This window comes from Bubalus kerabau, chromosome 10, assembly GCF_029407905.1.
Source record: "Bubalus kerabau isolate K-KA32 ecotype Philippines breed swamp buffalo chromosome 10, PCC_UOA_SB_1v2, whole genome shotgun sequence".
Taxonomy (NCBI): Eukaryota; Metazoa; Chordata; class Mammalia; order Artiodactyla; family Bovidae; genus Bubalus; species Bubalus kerabau.
Genome location: NC_073633.1, coordinates 56,124,807 through 56,151,544, shown reverse-complemented (window position 1 = coordinate 56,151,544; position 26,738 = coordinate 56,124,807). Strand labels below are relative to the sequence as shown.

The 26,738-nt window shown below is 43.0% G+C and overlaps 1 protein-coding gene across 2 annotated transcripts; it reads left to right on the top strand.

Moving 5' to 3' along the window:
- Positions 1-325: 325 nt before the first annotated feature.
- On the top strand, positions 326-24,861 carry CCNB2 (cyclin B2). 2 transcript variants are annotated; one of them, XM_055537812.1, is made up of 10 exons: positions 326-508; positions 2,373-2,501; positions 2,606-2,719; positions 11,521-11,691; positions 11,989-12,147; positions 13,788-14,024; positions 14,320-14,460; positions 23,018-23,128; positions 23,270-23,324; positions 24,588-24,861. In XM_055537812.1, the coding sequence occupies exons 1-9, from the start codon at positions 485-487 to the stop codon at positions 23,306-23,308; spliced, it is 1,125 nt and encodes a 374-aa protein (XP_055393787.1). In that variant the 5' UTR covers positions 326-484; the 3' UTR covers positions 23,309-23,324; positions 24,588-24,861. The 2 variants fall into 2 exon arrangements, with proteins under 2 accessions (XP_055393787.1, XP_055393786.1); XM_055537811.1 differs by lacking the exon at positions 23,270-23,324 and having other exon boundaries at positions 333-508.
- Positions 24,862-26,738: the final 1,877 nt, after the last annotated feature.

The following is a 26,738-nucleotide window of genomic DNA, read 5'->3' as shown; positions in this document are numbered from 1 at the left end:
GAGTAAATATCAGAAATGGCATTTTAAGGGTGTTCCCTAGAACCAACTTCCGCGCACCCTGTACAAACGCAGATATCCGTAATTGAGGCCGCGTCAAAATCCAGACAAGGCGTCCTAAGTCTGCTTTTCCAATGAGGCATTTTATTTTTGTTTGTCTTAGAAGCCGAGATTTTTTTTTAAAATACACCAAGCAGAAAAAAACCCAACCTGTTGTTATGACAACAAACGGGTCTGGAAAATTCAGCCAATCAGCCTGCGGAACGGCCTGCGGCCTAGCCAATAGGAAGAGCGCGTGGTACGTAGGGCCGCCCAATGGGGGCGCGAGCGGCGCGGTATTTGAATCCTGGAACTAGGCGACTTCTCGAAGATCCCCAGCTTGCGGGCCCGGAGCGCAGTCCTAACTGCGCGGCGGAAGCTAGTGCTCTCTTGTCCAGTCTGCGTCCTTCCCTGGGCGGGGCTGCCACTCTTGCTTGTCCGTTTCCTCATGGCGCTGCTCCGACGCCAGACGGTGAGTGGGCCGGCGACCCTCCGCACGGTCCTGGGCCCGGCCGCGCTGCCTGCTCCACCGACTTTCGCTTCTCTTTCTCCTCGGCTTTGAACTTCGTTCCAAGCTGCGCCGCTTTCCTCTTCCTGCCGTCGGCCTGGGCCCTGGGGCCTGGCCGGCCCTGAGGCCTATCCCCGCCGGCTGACTTCTCCCCGCCTTGCTTCCGCTCTCCCGGTGCTGGCTCCTGGCCTGGCCGTCCCTTCCGCGGGGCGAGGGGAGTGTAGGAAAACGCCTCGGGCCTGGCACTTGTCAAGTGAGTCCCTGAGCGCTGGGCCTAGGACTGGGCAAGGGGTTCCCGAGAGCGCTTTGTTGTTAAGAGAGTTATCTAAATACAGCTTCCTGGGGTTTTCTTCCTCTTTCAGTCCTTGCCAGCTAAGGAATCAGCGGTGGGGAAGGGGAGAAGGACGAAGAAATTCCGCAGGCTGAAAAGTATTTCAAATGTGTAATCAAGCAACAGCTATGGCTGTTTTTCAAATGTTTGCACATTTCACTTTGTATGAGTTTCCTCTTTATTTCTGCACACGAAGTCTTGCAAGGCTAAGTTAGCCAATGTATGGTCTTGTCCCTTTAAAAAAGTAATTTCCTTTACTCAAATGTAATAGAGATATTATTTGGAGCCATATGGCAGACTAAAAGAAGGTCCAAATTCATTTATTTCATCTTTGCAAAAAACAAAGTGTTAATGGTGGTGTGGATTTTTTCTGTGGGTTTGAATCGTACCTGGATCTGCTTTTTTCCTTGCTGAAAAGTAGAGGGCCCTGACACACCTGAGCTCCATCCTCCTGGCTGTAGGCTTGTTAAAAGCTGCTGATTCCCCCTTCCAGATGGATTGACCTAGATTACCACTTCAACCCACAGGAAATTTCAAACACTTTTTAAAATTGGCAGTGACTTGAACAGTGTGACTTTTGAGGATCCTAATAAGTTGAATACATTCTGTATTTAACTGTAATCCTTTTGTGAATGTGAGTCAAACTGATAAGTAATTTTTGTCTAAACTACCCATAAAGTGCTTTCATACTCAAATTCCCTTCTATTCAGGTAAGACTTGCATTTTCCCCTGCCCATCTGTCTATTCTGGTAGGTCCATTCAAACCCTCTGTTGGAAAATATGTTAAAATTAGGACCCCGGATTATCAAGAATAGTACATGCTGTTTTTTTCTCCTGAAATGTTTATCACATATAATAAAACAAACTTTTCTATGTAAAACTTTTCTTGTTTTTACTAACAAGTTTTTGTTTCTAAGTGCATTCTAACACATGTTAACAATTTTTATTTCATACAATTCACACTTGCTCTGAATTTGAGATAAAACTATTTTACCCATGAAAACTTTTCTAAATATCCCTAATAAAAGAGAGCTCACATGCTATGGCACCCTCACAGCTAAAAGGCTGTCTTTAAAGATGTTGCCAATCTGAGCACGTATTTGTAGAATCAAAACCTAGTTTAGGTTTTAAACATCTGGCTTTTAAACAGGTTTTTAATATTGTATCTTAATTGCACCTGTTACTCATCTCTGTCCAGGAAGTTTTTTAAATAGATGCCATTCATATACAGGGTCCATATAGGAGATAGCCACTTACCTGTGAAGCTCTTAGTGGGATTAAAAAAAAAGTGAATGAGTGTATTTGCCTAATGTAGAGTGATGTTATAAATAGAAAGTAGCATTTTTAGACTTCCTAAAATTTGCCTTTCCCTCTCGCAGATAGACCTCAGTAGATTCACCATTGCCAAATCAATTCAGAAGCTGAGGATCTGACACCAGCAAAGGATTGTAAATTATCTCAAGTTTCAGTAATTTTTTTCCTTGTTTTTTTTTTTAGGTGTCCACCGATTTAGAGAATAATGACACGGGAGTTAATTCTAAACCTAAAAGTCATGTGACTATCAGGCGGGCAGTTTTAGAAGAAATTGGAAATCGGGTTACAACCCGAGCCATACAAGTAGCTAAGGTAACAACTGTGAGGGCTGCACCTCTGCGTACTAGGTTGACCCTGTAGAGCACTCAGGGCAACACAGGCTGTCTTGCCCTCTTTACATTTCTTTTTCATTTCAGAAAGCCCAGAACACTAAAGTACCTGTTCCACCCACCAAAACAACAAATGTCAACAAGCACCCGAAACCTACTGCTTCTGTGAAACCAGTGCAGATGGATGTGTTGGCTCCAAAGGTAGGAAATTCTGAATTTACAAGCATACTTAACAGAGTAGCCAGTCTGGGGCTATGGTGTAAGGGCACCTTTATCGTCACTGCCGCTTTTGAAGAACATTGATAGCAGGAGCTCTGCTTTAAGACAACAGTGTAGAAAATGAACATCTTTGTAGTAATGGTACCTTAACATAATGTTATGACCTTGAGCAACAAAGTTAAATACCTTAATACCTAAATAAATTTCATGATCTCAGAGGAAAATTTGATAGATTTTATTAAAAATAATTCACTAGAAGAATGAACTTGCCTGCGAAGGGGGTGGAAGCTTGGAATTCTGAGATCTTCACTTATGGAAGAACAGAGCATACTACAGCTGAGTACGCTTGTGCATGCGTGTATACACAGTCACTGCTGCAAATCGTGAACTCTGACTGGAAGCAACAGTTTTTCTTAGAGTCCTTCCTTATTGCACTGAGTTGACATTATCTATTATAAATCTAGCAAATAAAAGAACCCTGGGGCTTCTCTGGTGGCTCAGTGGTGAAGAATCTTCCTGCCAGTGCAGGATGTGGAGGTTTGACCCCTGGGCCAGGAGGATCCCACGTGATGAGGAGCAACTAAACCTGTGTACCAGCAACAAGACAAGCCACCACAATGAGAAGCCTGAGCACCGCAACCTGAGTAGCCCTAACTCCTGCAGCAAGAGAAAAGCCTGCACAACAAAGTCCTAGTGCAGCTGAAAGTAAAGTATAATTTAAAAAAATAACTGTTTCAACAAAACTTGTGTAAATACCTATATATTTGCATATTTATAATTTATTTATTTGGCTGCATTGGGTCTTAGTTGTGGCTTGTGGGATCTTTTGTTGCTGCGTACAGACTCTCTAGTTGTGGCGGCCAGGCTTAGTTCCCCCCTGGCATGTGGGGTCTTAGCTCACCAACCAGGAATTGACCCACATCCCCTGCATTGGCAGGCAGATTCTTAACCACTGGACCACCAGGGAAGCCCTGCATATGCGTATTAATCTGGTCTCTTAACAGACTCGACTCATTAAATGTTGGTGCTGGGAGAACTCCGGTAGCTTTTTTTCACACTCCACACATCCTTTACCAAAGAACCACGTCTCAGGTTCAGCACAGCCTCACAACTTTATTGTTTCTGAGCCTACTTTTCAGTTGTCTCTGACAACTCACAGAACTCATTCATCAATCTCCTGTGAAGCTTTTGCTCTAGGACCACTTTTGCGTTGGACAGCTAGCTGATGCCTGGTATCCTTGCATGCAGCAGACACTGGACAGTTTGGCCAGTGCACGGTTGGCTCACAGAACTTAGGTTATTATCTCCACAGGCAAGCGAGATCTTAGAAAGGATTTTATAATAATTCATTTATGTTGGAGACCAAAAGGAAAGCTTTCAAGAAATTCTAAATTAAGGCCCAGACCAATTATCCTTGTCTTATCCTGGTGGCTTTTGGATATGACTAAACTTAGGTGTGCTTCTGAGTAGACACAGGTGAATATTCAAGCTGCTAAGGCATCTGAAGTACATACTTCTGTCTTCTTCTTCTTTAAAATTTATTTTTATTTGTTTTTAACTGGATGATAATTGCTTTGCAACGTGTTGTTGGTTTCTGCTGTACAACAGGTGAATCAGCCATAAGCATACATATATCCCCTCCTTGCACCTCCCTCCCACCTCCCACTCCATCCCACCCCTATAGGTTGTTACAGAGCACAGGGCTGGGCCCCCGTGTCATACGGCAACTTCCCGCTAGCTGTCTCTTTTATGGCAACTTCCCGCTAGCTGTCTCTCTTACGCACGGTGATGTGTATATTTCATGGCTACTCTCTCAGTTTGTCCTGTCCTCTCTGTTCCCCCGCCATGTCCACAAGTCTGTTCTCTACATCTGTGTGTCTGTTCCTGCCTTGCAGATAAGTTCATTGGTACCATTTTTCTAGATCCCATATTTATGCATTAATATGCTATGTTTGTTTTTCTGACTTATTTCACTCTGTATAACAGGCTTTAGGTTTGTCCACCTCAGTTCATCTGACTCAAATTTGTTCCTTTTATGGCTGAGTATATTCCCTTGTATATCAGTACCACAGCTTATTTATCCATTCATCTGTCAATGGACATCTAGGCTATTTTCATGTCCTGTTCATTGTATTAATAAATAGAGCTGCAGTGAACATTGGGGTATACATGTCATTTTGAATTGTGTTTTCCTCAGGGTATACGCCCAGTAGTGGGATTGCCGGATCACACAGTAGTCTTATTTCTAGTTTTTAAAGGAATCTCCATACTGTTCTCCATAGTGCCTATGTCAATTTACATTCCCACCAACAGCGCAAGAGGGATCCCTTTTCTCCACATCCTCTCCAGTATTTATTGTTCGTAGATTTTTTGATGATGGCCATTCTGACTGGTGTGAGATGGTGCCTCATTGTGGTTTTGATTTGTAGTTCTCTAATAATGAGAGATGTTGAGAGCATATTTTCATGTGTTTATTGGTCATCTGTCTGTCTTCTTTGGAGAAATGTCTCCAAAGAAGGTCTTCTGCCACTTTGCTGATTGTGTTGTTTGTTTTTCTGATATGGAGCTGCAGGAGCTGCTTGTATATTTTGGAGATTAACTCTTTGTCATTTGCTTTGTTTGCAATTATTTTTTTCTCATTCTGAGGGTTTTCTTTTCATCTTGTTTATTTCCTTTGCTGTGCAAAAGCTTGTAAGTTAAATTAGGTCCCATTTGTATATTTTTATTTCCATTAGTCTTGGAAGTGGGTCAGAGAGGATCGTGCTGGTGATTTATGTCAGAGTGTACTGCCTATGTCTTCCTGTAAGATTTTTTACATTTTCTGGTCTTACATTTAGGTCTTTAATCTATTTTGTGTTTATCTTTGTGTATGGTGTTGCTGCTAATTCACTTCAGTCGTGTCCAACTCTGTGCGACCCCATAGACGGCAGCCCACCAGGCTTCCCCGTCCCTGGGATTCTCAAGGCAGGAACACTGGAGTGGGTTGCCATTTCCTTCTCCAGTGTATGGTGTTAGGAAGTGTTCTAATTTCATTCTTTTACGTGTATCTGTCCAGTTTTCCCAGCACCATGTGTTGAAGGGGCTATCTTAGCTTCATTGTATATTCTTGGCTCCTTTCTCAACAATAAGGTGCCCACAGGTGCGCAGGTTTATCTCTACACTTTCTATCCTGTTCCATTGGTCTGTATTTCTGTTTTTGTACCAATACCATACTGTCTTGATGCCTGTAGCTTTATAGTAGTATACTTCTGTCTTTTTAAACCAGGCTTCCTGGTACTGATTGCCCCTCCTGGGGAGAGTAATGACGATTATCCCTAAAAAGGAAACCTTAAACTGAAGCTGCACATACTTATTAAAACGCACATCTGATTCTAGTCACTCTTGCTCAGTGCCTTCAGGGTATTCACTTCCCTTTGGATAAAATCTAAGCTCCCTAGCCATGTTCTCGCTCACCTTTCCAGTCTGTTTCTGTCACCTCATACACTACGCTCTCCATTCTCAAATCAATGCTTAGTCCCCAGACTTGCCTTTATTTCTTGGCTTCCCCTGGGACTTTGTACTCGTGTGCCTTTGCCTACTCAATGAGCTGTGCGCTCTCTGAAGACCTTACTAGGTTTCTCCCTAGGACCTCAGGTAGCTTTTCTTATTCCTTCTAGTAGTTCTTAAATTCTTTAGTAGATGAGTTATACCTGTATACCTCTTGCTCACCTGGCCCTTCCTCAATTCAAGACCTTTTCTTTAAGAGGGAAGGGCATGATTTGAATTGCTACATATCCTGTGGCTGTTACTGTTTTCTTCTTTTCTAAGACTGGAAACTGTAACCATTGAGTTTTTATGTAAGTTAAATTTGTTTATTATCCTGCCTTCTCTTTCTTTCTATATTTTATTACGTTAATATGTATTCTTACAGCCTAGCAGTCCTAGACTATACTTTGAGAAGTACCTCTTATTCTTTAAAAAAAAAAAAAAGTAATGGTTTATTTATGCTTCATTACTAAATGCTTGTTTTAACTCCATTCAATTTTAATTTGTGTGATTTTTTTTTTTTTTTAATAATCACCCAGTCATGATAAGAAAATAAAATACTGGGTATCTACTTGCTCAGTCTTTGCTTCCTCCTGTTTTATTCATAGGCTGGAATGTGCTTTCCTGCTTTTTCGTTGTCAAATACTTTCTCAATTTAGAATAAATTAGTTGATCAGAAGAAAACATTACACTTGCTCAAGAGGGCACTGCCAAAGTGAACTATCAGTTCTAGGAATCTCTGAACCTAGGTGTCTAAGTTTCTTACACTCAGTAAATATTTACTGAACCCTACTATTTGTCAGGGGGCCTTCCCAGGTCTAGCAGTGGTAAAAAAAAAAAAAAAAAATCCACCTACCAGGAGGATTTTTCCTCCTGGGTGAACCAGACATGTGGGTTCAATCCCTGGGTTGGGAAGATCCTCTGGAGAAGGAAATGGAAACCCAGTCCAGTATTCTTGCCTGGGAAGTACCATGGACAGAGGAGGCTGGTGGTATAGTCCAGTGGGTGGCAAAGAAACAGACATGACTGAGCAACCATGTCAACAAAAATGTGTCAGGGATGATATAGGTATTTGAGATACTTTAGTGGACAAAATCAGTTTGAATAAATGTAAGGTTATAGAACTTACATTCTGGTAGAAGTAGAAAATAATATGCATAATATATAAATAAAGTCTGTGATATATTGTTGTTCATTCGCTAGGTGGTGCCTGACTCTCTTGATCCCATGAACTGCAGCACACCAGGTTCTTCACTGTCCTTCACACTGTCCTTCACATCTCCTTGACTTTGCTGAAACTCATGTCCATTGAGTCAACAATACCATCCAACCATCTCATCCTCTGTTGCCCCCTTCTCCTCTTGCCTTCAATCTTTCCCAGCATTGGGGTCTTTTCCAATGAGTTGGCTGCGTATCAGGTGGCCAAAGTATTGGAGCTTCAGCTTCAGCATCAATCCTTCAATGAATATTCAGGGTTGATCCTTTAGGATTGACTGGTTTGATCACCTTGTTGTCCAAGGGACTCGCAAGAGTCTTCTCCAGCACCGCAGTTTGAAAGCATTAATTCTTTGGCGCTCAGCCTTCCTTATGGTCCAGCTGCCACATATGTACATGACTATTGGAAAAACCATAGCTTTGACTGTACGGACCTTTGTTGGCAAAGGTTGTTTGCTTTTTAATACACTGTCCAGGTTTGTCATAGCTATTTTTACAAAGAGCAAGTATCATTTAATTTTCTGGCTGCAGTCACTGTCTGCAATGATTTTGGAGCCCAAGAAAATAAAATGTGTCACTGTTTTCACTTTTTTCCATCTCTATTTGCCATGAAGTGATGTTACTAGATGCCATGATCATAGTTTTTTGAATGTTGTGCCAAGTTTTTTGAATGTTTTAAGCCAACTTTTTCACTGTCCTCTTTCACCATGAAGTCTCTTAAAAAAAGAAAAAGTCTCTTTAGTTCCTCTTCGCTTTATGCCATTAGTGTGGTATCATCTGTATATCTGAGATTGTTGATATTTCTTCCCGCAGTCTTGATTCCAGCTTGTGCTTCATCCAGCCTGGTATTTCGTATGGTTTACTCTGCTAAATAAGAGTTAAATAAGCAGAGTGACAATATACAGCCTTGATGTATATTGGAACAAATTTGGAACCAGTCTGTTGTTCCATGTCCAGTTCTAACTGTTGCTTCCTGACCTGCATATAGGTTTCTCAGGAGGCAGGTCAGGTGGTCTGGTATTCCCATCTCTTTCAGAATTTTCCATAGTTTGTTGTGATCTACACAGTCAAAGGCTTTAGTTTAGTCAATGAAGCAGAAGTAGATATTTGGAATTCCCTTGCTTTTTTTTGTGATCCAATGGATGTTGGCAGTTTGGTCTCTGGTTCTTCTCTTTTCTAAATTCAGCTTGAACATCTGGAAGTTCTCAATTCACTTATCGTTGAAGCCCAGCATGAAAGATTTTGAGCATTACCTTGCTAGTATGTGAAATAAGTGCAATTGTGCAATAGTTTGAACATTCTTTGGCATTGCTCTTCTTTGAGATTGGAATGAAAACTGACCATTTCCAGTCCTGTGACCACTGCTGAGTTTTCCAAATTTGCTAGCATATTGAGTACAGCATTTTCACAGCATCATCTCTTAGGATTAGAAATAGTTCAGCTAGAATTCCATCACCTCCACTAGCTTTGTTCATAGTGATGCTTCCTAGGGCCCACTTGACTTCCCATTCCAGGATGTCTGGCTCTAGGTGAGTGATCACACCATTGTTGTTATCTGGATCATTAAGACCTTTTTCATACAGTTCTTCTGTGTATTCTTGCCACCTCTTCTTAATATCTTCTGCTTCTGTTAGATCTATACCATTTCTGTCCTTTGTAGTATCCATCTTTGCATGAAATGTTCCCTTGGTATCTCTAATTTTCTTGAAGAGATCTCTAGTCTTTCCCATTCTGTTGTTTTCCTCTGTTTCTTTGCATTGTTCATTTAGGAGGGCTTTCTTATCTCTCCTTGCTATTCTTTGGAACTCTGCATTCAGATGTGTATACCTTTCTTTTCCTCCTTTGCCTTTGTCTTCTCTTCTCTTCTTTTCTCAGCTATTTGTAAGACCGCCTGAGGCAACCACTTTGCCTTCTTGCCATTTCTTTTTCTTGGGGATGGTTTTAATCACCAATCCTGTACAGTGGTACGAATGTTCATCCATAGTTCTTCAGGCACTCTGTCTGTCAGATTTAGTCTCTTGAATCTATTCGTCACCTCCACTGTATAATCATAAGGGATTTGATTTAGGTCATACCTGAATGGCCTAGTAGTTTTCCCTACTTTCTTCAAATTGAGCCTGAATTTTGCAATAAGGAGCTGATGATCTGAGTCACAGTCAGCTCCTGCTCTTGTTTTTGCTGACTGTATAGAGCTTCTCCATCTTCGGGTGCAAAGAATATAATCAATCTGATTTTGGTATTGACCATCAGGTGATGTCCTTGTGTAGAGTTGTCTCTTGTGTTGTTGGAAGAGGGTGTTTGCTATGATCAGTGCATTCTCTTGGCAAAACTGTTAGCTTTTGCCCAGCTTCATTTTGTACTCCAGGGCCAAACTTGTGTGTTACTCCAGATATCTCTTGACTTCCTACTTTTGCATTCCAGTCCCCTATGATAAAGGACGTCTTTTTTGGTGTTAGTTCCAAGAGGTCTTGTAGATCTTCATAAAATAGTTCAGCTTTGGCATTAGTGGTTGGGGCATAGACTTGGATTATTGTGATATTGAATGGTTTGTCTTGGAAATTAACTGACATCATTTTGTTTTTTTTTTTTTCATTTTGTTGTTTTTGAGATTGTATCCAAGTACTGCATTTTGGACTCTTTTGTTGACCATGAGGGCTACTCAATTTCTTCTAAGGGATTCTTTTCCACAGTAGTAGATATAATGGTCATCTGAATTAAATTTGTCCCTTCCCGTCCATTTTAGTTCACTGATTCCTAAAATGTCAATATTCGCTTTTGCCATCTTCTGTTTGACCATATCCAATTTACCTCGAGTCATGGACTGAACATTCCAGGTTCCTATGTAATGTTTTTTTACAGCATCGGACTTTACTTTCACCACCAGACACATCCACAACTGGGCGTTGTTTACCTTTGGCTCAGCCTCTTCATTCTTTTGGAGCTATTTTCTCTGCTCTTCCCCATTAGCATCATGGACACCTGCCGACCTGGAGGGCTCATCTTTCATTGTCATATCTTTTTGCGTTTTCATAGTGTTCATGGGGTTCTCAAGGCAAGAATAGTAGGTGATTTGCCATTCCCTTTTCCAGTGGACCATTTGATCAGGCCCTGACTTGCAGGGACATGCCCTTCAGCCACCCCCTGTAGCGGGATGACATGCCCTGTGCCCTGGTTGTCCCCCTGCTGGTCCTCGTTGAGTGTGTAAACCTTCACTGGCCGCTGAGTGTTGGTCAGCGTGCCATCCGGGGGCCAAGGCAAAGGCCCTGCTGGAGTCACCAGGGAGGGGCTCTAGGGAAGGAACTGATGCTGAAGAACGCCCAGGAGTGGGGTGCACCCCCGCCTCACTGCTGCCATGGGCCACCCTGGGGCCATTACATCACCCAGGAGCGGAGGGCACCCCGGCATCTCCTCTGTGGTATATTAGGAGGTTATAGATTCGTTGGGTAAAACACTAGAGAGAGGAAACGTGTGTGTGTTGGGGGAGGGGGGGACGCTATAGAAACAGATGGTAATTTTAAATAGGGGTAAATCTAATTGAAAAGATAACACTTAAGCAAAACTTGAAGAACATCATGAGGGAATTACCCACGTGGATACAAGGACTGAGCCTTCCGGGAAGAGGGAGCCTGCTTGTGGTGAGGGAGGCCTGACCAGGAGGCTAGTGAGGAGCAAACAGTGGGGAGAGAAGTAAGCGATGGGTTAGCAAGGGAAGAGGGAAGGGCCAGATCATGTAGGGCCCATAAGCCCTACCTGGGCCTACACTGTGAGGACCTGGGTTTTCATTTTGAGTGAAATTAGAGCCTTTTTTTTTTTTTTTTTTTTTGCCTAAAGTACATTTTTAACTGAAGGATGAGACCATTTTTAAACAGAAGAGTTTATCTCCAAACACTTCATCTACTTGAAATATTCACCTCTTACTCTGAAATGTATTTGTTGGGGGGTTATTATTTATAAAAATGCATGTGATGCTTTTAAACCAGTTGACCCTGCATTTGTGATCAAGTCTGCTCCTAAGGTACATGCGCTTTCCCCTGTGGGTGCAGGGTCCTTCTCCCACACCTCAGGACATCTCCATGAAGGAAGAGAACCTCTGCCAAGCTTTTTCTGATGCCTTGCTCTGCAAAATTGAGGATATTGATACCGAGGACTGGGAGAACCCTCAGCTCTGCAGCGACTATGTAAAGGATATCTACCAGTATCTAAGGCAGCTTGAGGTGAGAGGGCCTTTGTGGTTTGGTTGTACAGCAGTGTGGAATCGACCACACAGCTGGGAAGGAAATGAAATTCGCTTTTTTTTTAACTTTAAAAAAATTTATTTTTTATTGAAGGTATAGTTGAATTACAATGTGTTAATTACTGCTGTACAGCAAAATGACTCGGTTATATATACATATATGTTCTTTCTTGTATCCTTTTCCATTATGGTTTATCACAGGACATTGACTACAGCTAAAGCAGGACCTTGTTGTTCACCGAAGTCAGCTTTTTAAACTTTTCAATTCCACCCACAGGTTCTGCAGTCCATAAACCCACATTTCCTGGATGGGAGAGACATAAACGGCCGCATGCGTGCCATCCTGGTGGACTGGCTGGTGCAAGTGCACTCCAAGTTCAGGCTGCTGCAGGAAACGCTGTACATGTGCGTTGCCGTCATGGACCGATATTTACAGGTGAGCCCGCTTTGGGGACTCTGCGCAGAAGAAAAGACCAAAGTCCGGTTTATGAGATGCCAAAGAACTTCAAGTGTTAGGGAAGGCGGTAGTCACACTTCTAGGAATGCTGACCATTGCTTTTAGGTCAGCCTAATGAAAAGTGCCCAGAGGAGATGCTGTCTCACCACAACCATTCATCAGAGGAGACAAACCAGCGGATGGTCTGAAAGTCCATCTGAAGCCCACGGTACCTTTGGAGGCTGGCTCTCCAGGCCCACTTGCACAGCTTCCATAGTTCAGTACTCTTTGGTGTTAAGCTCTCTTACCTGAAAGATGAAGAGTTTAGCTAGAGAACTTAATAGATTCCAGCCAGTCGTAGCACTGAATGACTGTAGAAGAGGGAGGAGACAGTTTTCTTAAAAGGGTTGGAGGGATGTGTGGGGAGTATACTCAAGAGTGTGAGGTCTAAAGAAAGAGGAAGGTAAGAAATGAAGCTGAAAAAAAAAAAAAAAGAAATGAAGCTGAGAGGCAGAAGTAATCATCAAAATATCTACCCGTAATGCAAGAACACTGACAGAAGAAATGCCAGACCTTGACCTCTAGTGTGTTATCTACCAACTGGTAGTCCTGCAGGTAAGGATTTATTGATTTATTTTTAATTAATTTATTTGGCTGCACCAGGTCTTAGTTGCAGCATGTGGGGTGTGGTTCCCCAACCAAAGGTTGAACCCAGGCCCTCAGCATTGAGAGTTTGGAGTCTTAGCCACTGGATCACCAGGGAAGTCCCAAGGTTTTATTTATTTAAAGTCAACATTTATAATATAGGTGTAGGTCAAGTACAATGCTGCCCAAACAATACAGTAATAACTGTGTTGATAATAATGACCCTGAGAGTCTGAAAAATGCTAAGCAACCATGGAGCCATTGGTTTTCATTGTCCAAAAATCCTCAGTGGTATAGAAAGCATTGTCATATTTTTGGCAGATTTTCAAAACTGAGAATTAAAGCAAAACACGCAAATTCCTAGTTTAAAAAAAAAAGTCAAGAGAAGCACTTACATTCTAGATTTAGGTTTCCTCTGACACTGAAGCATCTCTGGAAGGGTCTTCAGGCTGAATAATAAGTGTACTTTTGGTGAGGCTTAAAGGAACGCTTGAGGCCCCCCTTCCTTGGCCCTCCTCACCTGTTAAACTCCTGCTTTTTCGGTTGGCCTCATCGTGACTCAGACCATGCTGAGTGCCACACTGGGGCTTCCCCAGACACTCAAGCCAGGACGATGCGAGCAGAGCACTGCTTGGGAGCTTGGTCATCAGGCTAATTCTTCCCTGTCAGCAATTGACCCATCTTGGGCTGGTGTCTGCATCTCTTCTCAGGCCATCTAATTGTGAGGGAAAAAATATGTACTGCCCAGGATTTTTGTGAGGATTCGATGAGGTGATTGAGTCTCAGCCCTGTGCCTGGCACAGAGCGAGCACTCCATGACAGGCAGGTGCCGCGGGCTGTGGTGGTGGCTGGTCAGTGCTGCGGTTCCTGGGCCTTAAGAGAGGTGTGAGCAGGGCTGATGTGGGCTTCTCCAGGATTTGGTTTGCTCTCACTTTCCTCCACCCAGAACCCTCGTTCTTCTTGGTTAAGACTTCTGACACATTGTTCTTCTTTAGGTTCAGCCAGTCTCTCGTAAGAAGCTTCAGCTGGTTGGCATTACGGCACTGCTCTTGGCTTCCAAGTATGAGGAAATGTTTTCTCCAAACATCGAAGACTTTGTTTACATCACTGACAATGCTTATACCAGTTCTCAAATTCGAGAAATGGAAACTCTGATTTTGAAGGAACTGAAATTTGAGCTGGGTCGACCGTTGCCGCTACATTTCTTAAGGCGGGCATCGAAAGCTGGGGAGGTAAGTGCCTCCAGTTCTCTAGGAGACTTTATTTTGCTGTTTGTTGTCTCATCCCAGAAATGATCCAATGAAAGGAAAGCTTATGAGTTGATGGGAAGCATTTCTTAGACAAGTCCTAATACTTGTCAGTTCTTAAAAGACTTTATGTTCTGTGTTTGTAATATGCTGGGGAACAGATCAGTGCCTGGGAAGGAAAAGAGAGTTCAGTGGCTTTGAGTTCCTAGGTCTCAGCCAGAATTTTTCAGGAGAGTAATAACAGCCATGCTTCTTTCCATCTCTGGCTGTTTTTTCATAGGTCGATGTTGAACAGCACACTTTAGCCAAATACTTGATGGAGCTGACTCTCGTTGACTATGATATGGTGCACTATCACCCTTCCAAGGTGGCGGCAGCCGCTTCCTGCCTGTCCCAGAAGGTTCTAGGCCAAGGAAAATGGGTGAGTATTGAGTTTAAGAAGAAATGTACTAGCTATATTTTAGGGCCTCTTGATATGAAATGTATTAGCATTTTCACAGTGCTGTACTTGAAATAGCTGTTAAAAGTCCACAGGCCAAAAAGAGCCTCTGGAATGACGCAGGTGGAGACTGGGGGACTATGCCGTGGTATATTACACATGTGTGTTACAGCATCGTCAAGAGTGAGCAAGGCCACTAGAACTGATACAATAAGATTTCTGGGTTATTTTGTTAAGTGAAACAAGCAAGTTGTCAAGCGCATAAGACAAAATAGGCCCAAGACCTGACCTTGTTTAGAAGGGTAAAGATGAATTGAGCCACTTTCAGGTTCATTCAAGTAGTCAAAGATGTCAGCTGCTCCCTGGGTTCTTGTTTCGAACATCAAAAAGGATAGCAGTGAAACATAGGGGGCTGTTGCCTGCAGTCAGAGGAGCGCTTTGGTGGATGAGCCCACTCTTGACCACCACTAAACAGTTTTATTTATTTATATATTTTTTTAAAAAGCACTTATTTATTTGGCTATACCAGGTCTTAGTTGCAGCATGTGGGATCTCATTCCCTGATGAGAGATCCCCTGCATTGGGAGCACAGAGTCTTAGCTGCTGGACCACCAGGTTCCTATTAAGCAGTTTTAGAGTCCACAAACAGCAGAGCAAACACATTGGCTGAACCCAGGAGGCGATAAGACCCCAGCTTATCACAAGATCACAAAGCCAAGGCAGATCCATGTGGTTCCAACCTTTGTCTGCATGGCCGTGATGGATACATGCAAGATTGCCAGGGCACCATGGTGAACCTGTTCCTCTTCACAGTTGGTAGAGTTTACATTTTACATAAGAAAGAATGTAAATAAGAGAGAGGGGATATGTATGTGTGCGATGTATTTGCTCATTTTTCAAAAAACATATAAATGGAAATGAATGAAGATGGATACCTCTGGGTGTGGGTATGGGGAAGCAGGACTCCTGGTTATAATTTTTTATTAGCTTGTATACAACGTAATGTAACTTTTTTGACTTTTGAACAATATTGGCATTCTATGCAAATCCTGAACTGGAATTAAGCAAAAAAATGTTACTATATATTCAGAGTGGCAACAGAGAGAAGAATTAATTCTGGTAGCTTTTGAACACAGCATTCTGACTGTGCATCTATAGTGGGATGTGAAGGTCAATAAAACGAACAAAAAAGGTCACATATTTAAAGCTTACTTGGGAGGTTCACTAATCTGTTAATAGGAGTTAGTAGTCTGTTAGAATTCTGAAAGTATGTTGTGGGATAAAGCAAATAAGAGTAGGCCTTCCTTGGTGGCTCAGACAGTGAAGAGTCTGCCTGCAATGTGGAGACCCAGGTTCGATCTCTGGGTCGGTAAGATCTCTGGAGAAGGGAATGGCAACCCACTCCAGTATTCTTGCCTGGAGAATTCGACAGAGGAGACCATCTATGGGATTGCGTAGAGTTTGACGTGACTGAGCAAATAAACATTCATGTTATTAAGGATGAAAACCCTCACTGTAAGAAGATAAAATATTGTTAACAAACAAAAGGAAAACCCTGTAATATTAATTCTGTTTTAGAAACATCAATAAATTCATAATGAAAGGACCAGAAAGAGTGATAACCCAGTAGCAATGAAGATGCCTAGTGCTCACATCTTGGATACTCAAGGCATGACCCACTAGGAACTAGGGCTCCTTTGAGAAATATCTGATTTCAGAACTATGGCGGGGGAAGTACACGGTGAGCCTAGAGCAGTTTATAACAGGTAGCAAGCAAATTCTCAAACATCAATGGGGTTACATCAAAAGAGGACATAGAAACTGGCTTGAAAGGGTTCCTTCTGACTACAGTTGAGCATTAAAAAGAATTATGGTCCAATAGATTATAATGCATTAAAAAATGCATGAGTCCATAATGATAAAAAAGGAAGGAAGGAAGATGAGGAAGGGAAGGAGGGAGTTAAAAAAAAATTCAGTAGAAAGCCAGCTAATTAGAAATAATGGTAGAGATAGAAACCCACCATTTTTAAACCCCCAGTGATAATTGATTCCAGCAAGGATCATCAATTGATGCTTATAAGCATTAGGTAAAATAATTTTGGAGAACAAGATTCATATTGTTCTCCAAATATCACCCCTCAGTTGCATAGTGATTCTGAAGAAAACCTGTATCTTTGACAACCTGACTTGACCTCCTTCTCATGCAGTAGGAAGTATGCATTTTCCCCTATAGAGAATTCATGTCCAAAATGTTGGATTTGAATCTAGCCATCAGGAAATGGACAAATCCAGAATGTGGGACATTCTCAAACCAGCTGGCCTGGATCCTTCAAAAAAGTCAGTGTCATTTAAAGCCAAGAAAATGGGAGTTTGAAATTAAACACCAAAGACAACAACAACCAAATGGACTGTGTGTACCTTATTGGACCCTGGATATATATTAAAAAAAAAAAAATCTGTAAAAGATATTTTTGCAGCAATTGGAGAGATTTGAATATTGACTGTATAATAGATGATACTATGGAACTGTTGATGTTTCTTATGTGATAAAGTTATTGTGGCTAGGGAGGAAAATATCAATACTTTTTAGGAGATACTTGTGAAACATTTAGAAGCGATGTGTCATGGTATCTGCAACTCGCTTCCTTTTCCATAATTTATTTTCGTTTATTTTTGGCTATGCTGGGTCTTGCTGCTCATGCAGGCTTTCTCTCGTGGTGGTGAGGGGGCTACTCTATGGTTGTGCTGTGCAGGCTCCTTGTTGCAGTTCTAGGGTGCACATATTGCAGTAGTTTCGACTTGTGGGCTCTAGAGCGCAAGCTCAATAGTTGTGGCACACGGGCTTATTTGCAGCACAGCATGTGGAATCTTCCTGGAACCAGGGATCGAACCTATATCCCTTGTATTGGCAGGTGGCCTCATAACCCCTGAACCACCAGGGAAGTCCTACAACTCACTTTCAAATGGTTCAGCCATATGATGGCTTCACATATCACATACAACTTTTGCTGAGCCATGTGGAAGTGAGTTGCAGATGCTATGAGTGAGTGGCAGGGGAGGAGAAGAGGAGGAGAGAAAGTGGTGAAATAGTAAGAACTGATGAATCTGCACAAAGAATATACAGATACTCATTATTTTATTCTTTCAGTTTTTCTATAGATTTGAGATTATTTGACATAAAAATAGGAGGCAAGGATGGGGAGGTGGGAGGGAGGTTTAATAGAGGGGCATATATGACATGAGTTTGAGCAAACTCCAGGAGATGGTGAAGAACATGGAAGCCTGGCGTGCTGCAGTCCATGGGGTCGCAGAGTCGGACATGACTGAGCGACTGAACAACAACAACAATGGTTTATTAATGCTGTTGTGTCGCAGAAACCAACAAAACATTGCAAAGCAATTTTCCTCCAATTAAAAAAAAATAAAAACACACACGCACAAAATTGGAGACAAAAAAGTCACTGGTCCACGGAGGGCACGTGATCTTGGTACCAGTGGCCCATTTTAGTCAATTAGAGCTGCTTCCTTGGCTCTAAACCTAGCAAATGTAGGCCTCCCTGTTTACTGGCAGTTAATATAAAAATGCCAGTAGCTGTGTGTTACATCAGATTCACTCTTGCTTACTTCTTTTTTCCTTTAAACTATTTTAGGATTAAGGTTATATTGTGGTTTATTTTCCCAATTATATTGTGCATATGAAAGTGGTGTGTTTTAGCTTTTAGAATTTTATCACAAACTGAAATCATCAGGTTACATATCTTCATGCAAAATAAGTCTTACTATCAGTCAACAGCTGTCTTTTTTTTCTTAAATTTTGTTCTCTGGGAGGCTGGGTGTACATGCTTCTGAGTGCTGCGGCTTTTCTCGTTCTTAACTATGAGGGCCCAACAAGAGAGGCCTGTGTGTTGTGTGCTCAAGTTCCTTCAGTCGTGCCCGACTCTTTTGCAACCCTATGGGCTTTAGCCCACCAGTCTCCTCTGTCCATGAGATTCTCCAGGCAAGAATACTGCAGTGGGTTGCCATGCCCCCCTCCAGGGGATCGTGGCCATGCCTCCCTGACCCAGGGATCAAACTTGCTTCTCTTGTGTCTCCTGCATTGGCAGGTGTTCTTTACCACTGATGCCACCTGGGAAGTCATAATTCTTTTGGGTTTCATAGCTTAGATTGCTGCTTATGGCCCAGTTTATTTCTTTTTTTTTTTTTTTTAAATTTATTTATTTTTGGCTGTGCTAGGTCTTCCTTGTTGAGCGCGGGTTTTCTCTGGTTGCGGCAAGCAGGGCTACTGTAGTCACTGTGCATGGGCTTCTTACTGCAGTGCTTTTCTGGTTATAATGCGTGGGCTTAGTTGCCCCATGGCATGTGAAATCTTCCTGGACCAGGGATTGAACCCATGTTCCCTGCATTAGCAGGTGAATTCCTTTTTTTTTTTTTTAATTGAAGGATAATTGCTTTACAGTGTTGTCTTGGTTTCTGCCATACATCAACATGAATCAGCCATAGGTATACCTATGTCCCCTCCCTCTTGAACCTCCCTTCCACCTCCCACCCCATCACACCCCTCTAGGTTGTCACAGAGCCCTGGTTTGAGTTCCCTGGGTCATAAAGCAAATTCCTACTGGCTATCTGTTTTACATATGGCAGTGTGTATGTTTCCATGCTACTCTCTCTGCATTTGTCCTGCCTTTTCCTTCCCCCTCCCCCTGTGTCCATAAGTCTGTTCTGTATGTCTGCATCTCTATCACTGCCCTGCAGATAGGTTCATCAGTACCATCTGTCTAGATTCCATATGCATGTGTAAATATATGATATTTTGTTTTTCTCTTTTTGACTTACTTCACTGTGTATGATAGGCTCTGGGTTCATCCACCTCATTAGCACTGACTCAAATGCTTTCCTGTTTATGGCTGAGTAGTTTTCCATTGTACATATGTACCACAGCTTCTTTATCCAGTCATCTGTTGGTGGACATCTAGTTTGCTTGTCCTAGCTATTGTAAATAGTGGTAGCAGGTGGATTCTCTTTTTTAAAAAAATTAATTAATTTAATTGGAGGCTAATAACTTTACAATATTGTGGTTTTTGCCATACATCGACATGAATCAGCCACAGGTGTACATGCATCCCCTGTCCTGAACCCCCTTCCCGCCTCCCTCCCCACCCCATCTTTCTGGGTTGTCCTGGCTTTCAGTGCCTTGCTTTATGCATCGAGCTTGCACTGGTCATCTATTTTGACTATGCCGAAGCCTTTGACTGTGTGGATCACAATTCAGTTCCGTTAAGTTCAGTCGCTCAGTCATGTCCAACTCTTTGCGACCCCATGAATTGCAGCACACCAGGCCTCCCTGTCCATCACCAACTCCCAGAGTTCACCCAAACTCACGTCCATCGAGTCAGTGATGCCATCCAGCTGTCTCATCCTCTGTTGTCCCCTTCTCCTCCTGCCCCCAATCCCTCCCAGCATCAGAGTCTTTTCCAATGAGTCAACCCTTCGCATGAGGTGGCCAAAGTACTGGAGTTTCAGCTTTAGCATCATTCCTTCCAAAGAACACCCAGGACTGATCTCCTTTAGAATGGACTGGTTGGATCTCCTTGCAATCCAAGGGACTCGCAAGAGTCTTCTCCAACACCACAGTTCAAAAGCATCAATTCTTCGGCGCTCAGCTTTCTTCACAGTGCAACTTTCACATCCATACATGACCACTAGAAAAACCATAGCCTTGACTACACGGACCTTTGTTGGCAAAGTAATGTCTCTGCTTTTACAATAAACTGTGGAAAATTCTGAAAGAGATGGGAATACCAGACCACCTGACCCACCTCTTGAGAAACCTATGTGCAGGTCAGGAAGCAACAGTTAGAACTAGACATGGGACAACAGACTGGTTCCAAATAGGAAAAGGAGTACGTCAAGGCTGTATATTATCACCCTGCTTATTTAATTTATATGCAGAGTACATCATGAGAAACACTGGGCTGGAAGAAGCACAAGCTGGAATCAAGATTGCTGGGAGAAAATCAATAACCTTAGATATGCAGATGACACCACCCTTGTGGCAGAAAGTGAAGAGGAACTAAAAAGCCTCTTGATGAAAGTGAAAGAGGAGAGTGAAAAAGTTGGCTTAAAGCTCAACACTTAGAAAACAAAGATCATGGCATCTGGTCCCATCACTTCATGGGAAATAGATGGGGAAACAGTGGAAACAGAGTCAGACTTTATTTTTTGGGGCTCCAAAATCCCTGCAGATGGTGATTGCAGCCATGAAATTAAAAGACACTTACTCCTTGGAAGGAAAGTTATGACCAACCTAGACAGCATATTGAAAAGCAGAGACATTACTTTGCCAGCAAAGGTCCGTCTAGTCAAGGCTATGGTTTTTCCAGTGGTCATGTATGGATGTGAAAGTTGCACTCTGAAGAAAGCTGAGCGCCAAAGAATTGATGGTTTTGAACTGTGGTGTTGGAGAAGACTTGAGAATCCCTTGGACTGCAAGGAGATCCAGTCCATTCTAAAGGAGGTCAGTCCTGGGTGTTCTTTGGAAGGAATGATGCTAAAGCTGAAACTCAAATACTTTGGCCACCTCATGTGGAGAGTTGACTCATTGGAAAAGACCCTGATGCTGGGAGGGATTGGGGGCAGGAGGAGAAGGGGACGACAGAGGATGAGATGGCTGGATGGCATCACTGACTCAATGGATGTGAGTTTGGGTGAACTCCGGGAGCTGGTGATGGACAGGGAGGCCTGGTGTGCTGCAATTCATGGGGTCGCAAAGAGTTGGACATGACTGAGCGACTGAACTGATCTGAACCGAATATACATGTTTCAATGCTATTCTCTCAAATCATCCCACCCTCACCTTCTCCCACATAGTCCAAAAGTCCGTTCTTTACATCTGTGTCTCTTTTGCTGTCTTGCATGTAGGGTCATCATTACCATCTTTCTAAATTCCATATATATGTGTTAATATACTGTATTGGTGTTTCTCTTTCTGACTTCACTCTGTATAATAAGCTCCAGTTTCATCCATCTCATTAGAACTGACTCAAATGCATTCTTTTTTATAGCCGAGTAATATTCCATTGTGTATATGTACCACAACTTCCTTATCCATTCGTCTGCCAATGGACATCTAGGTTGCTTCCATATCCTAGCTATTGTAAACAGTGCTGCGATGAACACTGGGGCACATGTGTCTCTTTCAATTCTGGTTTCCTCGGTGTGTATGCCCAGCAGTGGGATTGCTGTGTCGTATGGCAATTCTATTTCCAGTTTTTTAAGGAATCTCCAGACTATTCTCCATAGTGGCTGTACCAGTTTGCATTCCTACCAACAGTGTGAGAGGGTTCCCTTTTCTCCAGCACTCTCTCCAGCATTTATTGCTTGTAGACTTTTGGATAGCAGCCATTCTGACTGGCATGAGATGGTACCTCATTGTGGTTTTGATTTGCATTTCTCTGTTAATGAGGGATGTTGAGCATCTTTTCATGTGCTTATTAGTCATCTGTATGTTTTCTTTAGAGAAATATCTATTTAGTTCTTTGGCCCACTTTTTGATTGGGGTCGTTTATTTTTCTGGTATTGAGCTGCATGAGCTACTTGTATATTTTGGAGATTAATTCTTTGTCAGTTGTTTTGTTTGCTATTATTTTCTCCTATTCTGAAGGCTGCCTTTTCACCTTGATTATAGTTTCCTTCGTTGTGCAAAAGCTTTTAAGTTTAATTAGGTCCCATTTGTTTATTTTTGTTTTTATTTCCATTACTCTGATAGGTGGGTCATAGAGGATCTTGCTGTGATTTATGTCAGAGAGTGTTCTGCCAATGTTTTCTTCTAAGAGTTTTATAGTTTATGGTCTTACATTTACATTTTTAATCCATTTTGGTTTCTTTTTGTGTATGGTGTTTAGAAAGTGTTCTAGTTTCATTCTTTCACAGGTGGTTGACCAGTTTTCCCAGCACCATTTGTTAAAGAGATTGTCTTTTCTCCACTGTATATTTTTGTAGCAGGTGGGTTCTTAACCACTGAGCCACCAGGGAAGTCCCCCAGTTTATTTCCTAGTCCTGAACCTTTTCCCCTGACTGCCAGGATGGATATCTGGGCTTTCAACTCCCCACTGGACGCTGCCACGCTGGGCTGTTAAGCGGGGACTGAGGCATGCCCTCAATGTCAGCCCTTTCTGGGCTGTTTATACTGTGTCCCTCTTTCCTTCCCCTTTCAGTGTGGTGACAGAGGCAAGCCTGAAAGCTTTGTTAGTTGAACTAACCTACTTACCTGTGCAACCTTCTTTAAAATGTAATTATTTGGGATCTTCGCCATTTGATTGAGCTGAGAGTTTTTGTAGTGTCTCACTTAGTCCAGCTCAGAGCCAGAGCCATCCTGTGTTTCCTGGCAGCTTTGCTGATACTGCGATAGTGGTTGAGGCTGAGTTTCCAGCAGGGAAGGGTATTTTTATAGCTTTTACATCACTAATGTCAGCATATGTAAGATGTGCTCTCCTAAGGGAGAGGGGATTTCATCTCGCGGCTGCTTTGCGTTGTGTTCCAGAACTTAAAGCAGCAGTATTACACCGGCTACACAGAGAGCGAGGTGCTGGAGGTCATGCGGCACATGGCCAAAAACGTCGTGCGTGTCAACGAGAACATGACCAAGTTCACCGTGAGTACTCTTCCCGCACCTGGTCAGACTAGGTTACGGGTTCAGGGTATGAGAGGACGGGTGTGTATGTGTTTGCATCTTCATGTAAATACTTTGGCATGTGTGTGAGTCTGTTTCACACATGTTATCTTTCTCTAGTAGACCAGGGGCTGGAGCATACAGATAAACCCTGAGAGCTGACGGCCTTTACAACAAGGTAGACGGGCTCCCTGTGTCCAGCCCCAGGCAGCTGTCCAGTGCATTACCCATGTTCCACCCAACCTTCTGGGGAGGGCGCACCACGAGCAGGGAATGCCGACCTGCATGTAAGGGCCCGGCTTGAGTGGCCCTGTGGAAGGCTTGGGTATTCGGGTGGCCTCACGCAGGGCCTTTGTCCAGCATCTTTTAGGACAGTGACTGAGAGGGACTGCCCAGGTGCCACTAGTGCTAAAGAAGCCACCTGCCATGTGGGAGACATAAGTGACGTGGTTCAGTCCCTGGGTGGGGAAGAGCCTCTGTTCCTGCCTAGAGAATCCCATGGACAGAGGAGCCTAGTGGACTCCATAGGGTCGCAAAGAGCTGGACACAGCTGAGCAACTAACACTACAGTACACCTGCACAGCAAGTGTGGTGGAGGCGGCGAGGCAAGCAGCCCATGCAGGAAGAGTCCTGGCGGCCGGCGTCTGTCTCTTTATGGCCCACCTGAGAGGAGAAACCAGGGGAGACAGGGTGGTGTCCTGTGCCTGTGTGATGCTGAATATCAGGGCTCACCCAGGGTCTGGTGGCAAGAGCAAGACATCTATACCAAGTGTGCTCACGGTCTGGCGTGCGTCCTCCCTTGTAGCTTCAACATGACTTAGCACACCAGGGAAGCAGTGTGTTTCGATCCTGAGAGTGTCCTCTGGGACCTGAGCACCAGTTACCGCTCATCTTTATGGCCAGTTACTGCTCCAGTGCTGGTGAATTTGTTATGTCCCAATGGCACTAGGTATGATCAACAGCTTCTATCTCCGACGCTCGTGAGAGAAAGCCTGCTCTCTGGACCTTGAAACCGTTTGTTCCCCATCACCTGTGCTACCAGCTGGGTTTTATCCATTCCTAGGCATGGCGGGAAATTGCCCTAGAGCAGTGTTCATCAACCTTTTCAGCACCAGGGACCAGTTTCATAGAAGACAATTTTTCCATGGATGGGATGGGGGGTATAATTTCGAGATGACTAAAACACAATTACATTCATTGTGCACTTTATTTCTATTATTTTTACATCAGCTCCACCTCAGGTCATCAGGCATTAGATCCCAGAGGCTGGGGACCCCTGCCTAGTGCACTTGTGATCTTTACTGGTTTGGCATCATCATACCCTTTGGAGATTGTGGATCTGGCCCTTTGACACTTGTAAATTAGACTAGGAATAAGGTGTAAGGTTGGGGGCGTCGTGGGGGGCTCCTGATGTGTGCTTAATCGCTGATGACTTCTGCAGGCCATCAAGAATAAGTATGCAAGCAGCAAACTCCTGAAGATCAGCACGATTCCTCAGTTGAACTCAAAAGCCATCCAGGAGCTTGCCTCACCTCTGCTGGGACGGTCCTAGGCTCCAGGGCCCTGGGGAAGAGTGTGTCATTTGTGCACTTTGTCTTGCTGATCTGGAATTCCTGAGTTTGTATATAGTCCTCTGGTCTATCTCATGAAACCTCTTAGACCAGTTTTCTAAATGTATATTGAGGAAAAATAAAGCTATCAATTTTCTTAAGGTATCCTGTGTGTTTGTGTTTGGGTATTCTATACTGAAGAAGTCAATAGAAGCCTTGCTATGACTAATTTCTTTTTGAGCTGTTATGATTGTATGTAGACGTGGGGAAGATTTAAACAATTTTCTCAGAGAAAACTAGAACTTTGCTTCAGTGAATACTCAACTATTCCTAAACTGTGAATATAAGAGTATTGGTTCATCATAGAAAATTTAAAATGGGAGAATAACCATGACATTCTCTTTCAAGATCATACTTATCTATCCTCTAATTCCTGTACAGGAGCACCTGGCCCACTAGGGCGATGGCTTCCAGAAGTAACCCTCTTAATGTGTTTCACTCGAAGGCACGGGTTGAGACCAGGAATAGTAGTGCCAAGGGGCCACAGCTGGCAAAAGGAAGCAGGCCTGTGACGTCCTGTTAAAGGTGAAACTTAGGATGCTTTTTTGTTTGTTCTAACTACTTTATGGTTTACTTTTCTTCCCTTTGGTGGGCATTTGATTACATTTAATACTGTTTTCTAAGAGGGGGTACATTCTCAGTCTCCAACCACTAACCTGAAAAAGAAAAAAGTCTCTCACAGCAGCAGCTTCCTGAACTACTAGTTCAACAAGATGGTAATTGGTTTTCTGAGGGACAGGAGTTAGATAAATTAGGGAAACACTGCAAACTCATGTAAGATTCACAAAGGCTCAGAAGCCTTGCAGTAAGCTCATTTAATGCGGTTTCCTCAACCGAGAATGTGTTAAAAGCTGCCTCCTGCAGCACCGAGGTCCCCAGGCGCCTGGCTCTGTGCTCAGCTATGGCGTGCGAACGCCCCGTCCCGGGAGGGCTGGCTGACGCCACAGAGGCCTCACTCCTCTCCCTGGGTAGGCCAGGCTGCCTGGCTAGTAAGCCTGTAAGTTTCAAGCATGGAGAGGAACTGGGTGTCTATATGTTGTGTCTTAGTATAAAGTTTTATAAATATCTCTTGTTGAGTTAGTGACGCTTGTTCCCATGGCAGCCTTAGACCCACTTAGTCACCAGTGTGAATGGTGACGAAGTGAGACCATGAGAGGGAGATTTCCTGGCTCTGAAAAGCAGTTATTTCCCAGGGACGCTTAAGCTCCAACTTCTCATCAAGAAAGGATGGGTTTTTATAGGCATATTCTAAAGACATTTTAGAACTTCTTTATTACATGTTTTGCTTAGTTATTTTATTAATACCCTGACTCAGGAAATTCATATTTCCAGGATGTCATAAAAAAAAAAAAATACAGCCAAAAACCTTTTAAGATATTCATGTGCCAACCAGGCACCTAAAACTGAAGTGTTATAAATGTGAAATAAGCTGTAAAAGTAGAAATCATATAATATCTTAAAAACACTGAAATTAGACAATGAGATGATGGAACCCCAGTATTTGAAAAGCTGGGCTGCTTGGGTAAAAGTGTACTTAGCAGCTGTGGGACCTCTGTGCTTGTTTCTGTGTCTGTAAAATGGAGATACGAGCATCTACCTCGGGGCTTCCCTGGTGGTCTGGCGTCCAATGCAGGGTGTGTGGGTTTGGTCCCTGATTGGAGAAATTAAGATTCCATGTTTTGCCACGGTGTGGCCCAAAAAAAAGGTATCTGCCTCACAGTGTTGTACTCAAGCATGTCAAGCAAGTATTTGGAGGTGCTCAAATGTGAGTGGCTGTTAGTTTAAGAAGGTTGATGGTCTTGTAAAGAGATGGACTCTGGGTATTCAAAGATATACTGTACATAGCTCTTTTTAAAGTTTTTATTTTCAAATGTTCATTTCTGTACAGCAAGGAGATTCAGTTATACATAAATTGATATATTCATTCTTTTTTTTAATATTCTTTTCAGTTATGGTTTATCATAGAATATTGGATGTAGTTC